The sequence below is a fragment of the Fulmarus glacialis genome, unplaced genomic scaffold, assembly GCF_000690835.1.
Source record: "Fulmarus glacialis isolate BGI_N327 unplaced genomic scaffold, ASM69083v1 scaffold11485, whole genome shotgun sequence".
NCBI lineage: Eukaryota > Metazoa > Chordata > Aves > Procellariiformes > Procellariidae > Fulmarus > Fulmarus glacialis.
The window spans coordinates 1-4,221 of NW_009213673.1; the positions used below are offsets into that span (position 1 = coordinate 1).

Here is a 4,221-nt window from a genome sequence, read left to right on the forward strand (position 1 = left end):
GGCCCCCAGGACGTTTTCCCCGGAGCTGCCTCCCCAGCCTGGCAGCCCCGGCCTGTGCTGTTGCAGGGGTGCTCTGCTTCCCAGAGCAGGACTTGGCGTGTGTCCTTGCGGAGTTTCACACCGTTCCTGTCGGCCCATTCCTCCCGCCTGCCCGAGGCCCTCGGGGTGCAGTCCTGCCCTCGAGCGTGTTCCCCAGCGCGGTGCCGTCTGTAACCTTGGCGAGCGTGCGCTCTGTGCCTGCACTGGGTCATTGCTGGAGATGTTAAGCAGGAGAGGTCCCCCGGCTGGTCCCTGGCGTGCTCCACTTGTCACCACCACTCCAGGCAGAGCTTGGCTCATGAACCACCACCCCCTGAGCCCAACCCTCCAACCTGTTTGTGACCCACCCGGTTGTCCAGCCCTCCAAACCATAGCATCCCGCCTTGGATACCAGGATGGTGGGAGAAGGTGTCAAAATCCTTCTTAAAGTCAAGGCAATTGTCATCCACAGCTGTCATCCCCTCAACCACAGATCCCATCATTGCATTGCAGAAAGCAAACAGGACGGTCAATCCGTGCTGACTGTTCCCCTCCCAGGCTCCTCCATGTGGCCAAAAACACGCTCCAAAAGGACTCGCTCCGTGATTCTCCCAGGGATCAACTGGGTGTGGCTGGCAAGCGTGTAGATCCTCAGATCATCCTTTTGGCCTTTTTTGAAGGTGGGGTGCAATATTTGCTTTCCTCCAGTTGTCAGGGATCTCCCCTGATCTCCACCACATTTGAAAGAGCAGCTCTGCAAGTCCATTTCTGTCAGTATCCATTGATGCAGCCTGTTGGATCCCATGGATCCGTATGGATCAAGTTCACTGAAGAAATCCTGACTCAGTCTTCATCCCTGTCGTAGCTCTCTGAACCCTTTCAAAAAGCGTGGAGCCCTGGGAGACCTTGTTGGTGAAGACTGAGGTAAAGGAGGCATTGAGTGTCTCAGTCTTACCTGTGTCTGCTGTCATTAAATCACCCACCGCATTCGGAAATGGGACCTTATTCAGCCTTTTGCTACCAATGTAGTGGTAGAGGCTTTTCTTAGCACCCTCCATTTTCCTTGCAAGTCTCAACCCCACTCGAACTTCGACTTTCCTGACACCACCCCTACACGCCTGGGCAATGTTTATAAATTCCTCTTTTGTAGCTTGCCTCTCCTCTGCGTCCACCTCCCATATGCTGCCTTTTTGCGTTGCAGCTTAGCCCTAAGGTCGCTGCTTAGCCAAGGCCATCTGCTGATATGTCTCCTTGTTTTCCTGAGTACTGGGATGGACTGTTCTTGTGCCTGGAGTATGCTGTCCTGAAGGCTTGCCAGCTTTCCTGAGCTCCCTTGGCCTTCAGAGCTGCCTCCCATGGGATCCCTCCCACCGACCAGTTCCCTGTATAAGCTGAAGTCTTGCTTGAAGTCCAGGATCTGTACTCTCTGCTACTCTCCTTCCTCACTCCCTTTAGGATCCTGAACACTACTACTTCATGGTCACTGCAGCCAAGGCTACCGCTGATTACCACATCCTCAGTCAGTTCTCCCTTGCTAGTGATCAGCAGATCCAGCTGTGTGTCACCCCTGGTTGGCCTGGGAAATTGAGGTTCTTTGTGAGACCCAGGGTCTATGATCCAGAGGCCTCCCTCAGGTACTGTTGCCTCCTTGGCACACTGTCCCAGCTTCAACCCAGGGATTTCCTGGCCCAGCATTGATGTCCTTGTGTTTAAAGCTTTTGGTGGATTTTTCTCTGTGAATGTGGGTGGTTGCTTTCTGAATCTATACAATTCGATATCACTGTGCCCTGAAGCAAGGAATTCCACATTTTTGCATTTTTGTTGAACCCTACTCTGCTGGAGAGCAACCAGCTCCGGCTGGCCCTGAACCAGGGCACTGCCAGCACACCCGCACGGGTTGAGGCCGTGCTGCGTTGCCTTGCTTGCTGCCTTGCGAGGGGGAAGGCAGAGATGAAGGGAGATCAAGTGCCTCAAGCCCAGGCTATGCTCTCCAGCCCGTGGTCAGGTGCCGGCTCTGCATAGCCACAGCAGAGCTCTGGGCACCACTGTATGGCCAGGGAGATACCCTGGATAGGGGACGGTGACGGAAGCTGGCAATACGGGGAGGTGATGGAGGTGTCACTGGGGGTGACAAGAGAAAGGCGCCAGTCCTAGTGCCCATGGGAGCATCTGTATGGGGTCTGGGACATGATGGAGCTGTGGGGCACAAGAGGCAGGTAGGGATGGGGTGTGCTGTGGGACATGGGAGAGGTGTAGTAGCCTGTGGCAGGCCGGACCTGGCCATGGCTAGCACGGTGTGCAGTGCTGGGGGACACTAGTGCTGCGCTGGGCTGAGTGGGCTCTATGTGAGGCTGTGAAGGCAGAATGAGAGGACGAGGCACGGAGGGAGAGTAGTGCTCCATGTACCATGCGCAGCTGCAGCAGGTTCCAGAGAAATACCGTGCATGCAGCCAAGCACATCTTAACAAGGCTGAAAGACAGGCAGGAGCACTGGCCCTGTGCTGCTCAGAAAACCTGGCCCCGTTCCGGACTCGAGCAGGATACTCTGCAGGACCCTGAGTCTCAATCTCCCTCTCTCTTCAAGACCAAGGAGCTGATTGCTGTCAGAAACACATCCCATATGCAATAGCGGGATGCATTCATGCAGCCATTATCTCCTGATGGCAAAGGATTTCCCTTTGGAGAATGGGGTCCTACAGGATAGAACAGGAAAGCTACAGGCCAGAAAACACTCTGCCCGTGCAGCTGGTTTATCCAAGAAGGGGATGGGTTGCCTGGTCCACCCACCAATACCAGTACAGAGAGGGTTTCTGAGACCAGCTGCCCCTTAGTCTTACAAGGGCCTTACTCAGGGGTAGTAACAGTGATTAGAAGTAGGTCTTCAACAGAGAACGCAACGAACCATAGAAACAATTCACCGTGGCTTCCTTCTCACTGCTGATGTGGCTGGGTCTGTGAATGGGAACGTCTGGACTCTTGATGTCAGAGCTCCATGGTCACCACACTCCTGGCCTCACGGAGCACCCTCTGGAGTCCCACCGTGGGGAGAGAGCGCGGGGCTCTGGTATCACTGCTGTCCGACGACACGACACAGAAAATTATCACCCAATACGGGAAGTCTCCCTGCACTTGCACTTTGTGAACACTTCTGTTCTTGCCACATGGGGTTGCAGCTGCACATACTGTAGTCTTGGGCAGAAACACAGCACGCACTTCACCTCTGCACATTGTGCCTGGTGTATCCGTGGTGATCCTGAGAGCTTGTGCGGGTGTCCTGTGCAGATGAGGTGACCCCGCAGCTTTGTCCACGTCTTGTATCTGCATGCTGACCCTGCAAGCTCATGCAGGTGTCTTGTTCCCAGCTGCAGCCTTCTCCTTCTCTCCTTTCTCCTCTCACATAGCTCCTCCTGGGAACAGGCACTCTTGGCCCTGCAGGATGGTCAAAGAAGTCAGAGGTGAGGGTGCTGTAGGGGCTCCATTCAGGCTCAGAGCTCTGACTCCTGCTCCCACATACTCAAGCAGCAGGCCTTGCACAACCCTGAATGGAGTGTTTCCTGGGCTGTTCCATGGACAGCTTGACCCCATTTCCCTCTTATTTCTCAGGCAAACATCAGGAGCCTTGTAAGGAAGCTCCAGTAAAACCAGCTGTTGATCCAAGATTTGGGGTGGGCGCTAAATACAGGGCCTGGGGCTGCCCTGCATTAGCTTCTAGCAAAGTTCCTAGAAAAATATCCAGACTTGGTTTAAAAATTTCCAGGAGTGATGAATTCACCACAGGCCTTGATGAGCCCTTTTGGTGGTTAATTATCCTCACAGCTAAAAACGTGCACCATGTCCCAGACTGCGCGTGCTCTGCAGTCTGCAGCCATGGGTCCCAGCTACACGTGCCAGCGAGACTGAGGCGTCTGCCATACCTAGGAGCTGATCAAAACCCGGTGCTGCCTGTCAGAGAAGTCCCCAGGAGACATCACCCCAGCCGCAGCGAGGATCCGCGCTGACTTCGGGGCTTGTGTCAGGCCCTGCTGAGCGCGGGCTGGCCGCAGGCGGGCGGCCAGCACGGAACGCACACGCAGGGCATCCGCAGTCTGCAGGCACTGCCTGCCTTGGGCAGGAGAGCTCGGGCTGGGGGGGGGCGCGGGCCACAGCCCCACTCCCTCTCCACACAGCGGCAGGGACGCTAAGCAAAACGTCCGGCCGCCTCTC

General features: G+C 55.6%; 1 protein-coding gene across 1 annotated transcript in view; it reads left to right on the forward strand.

Moving 5' to 3' along the window:
* Positions 1-1,473: 1,473 nt before the first annotated feature.
* DCHS1 (dachsous cadherin-related 1) overlaps positions 1,474-4,221 on the forward strand; it is a gene marked incomplete at both ends in the record, with an annotated part of 31,816 nt that continues 29,068 nt past the window's right edge. The window contains 1 exon segment of the mRNA XM_009578276.1: positions 1,474-1,537. Coding sequence (XP_009576571.1) covers positions 1,474-1,537 — 64 coding nt within the window.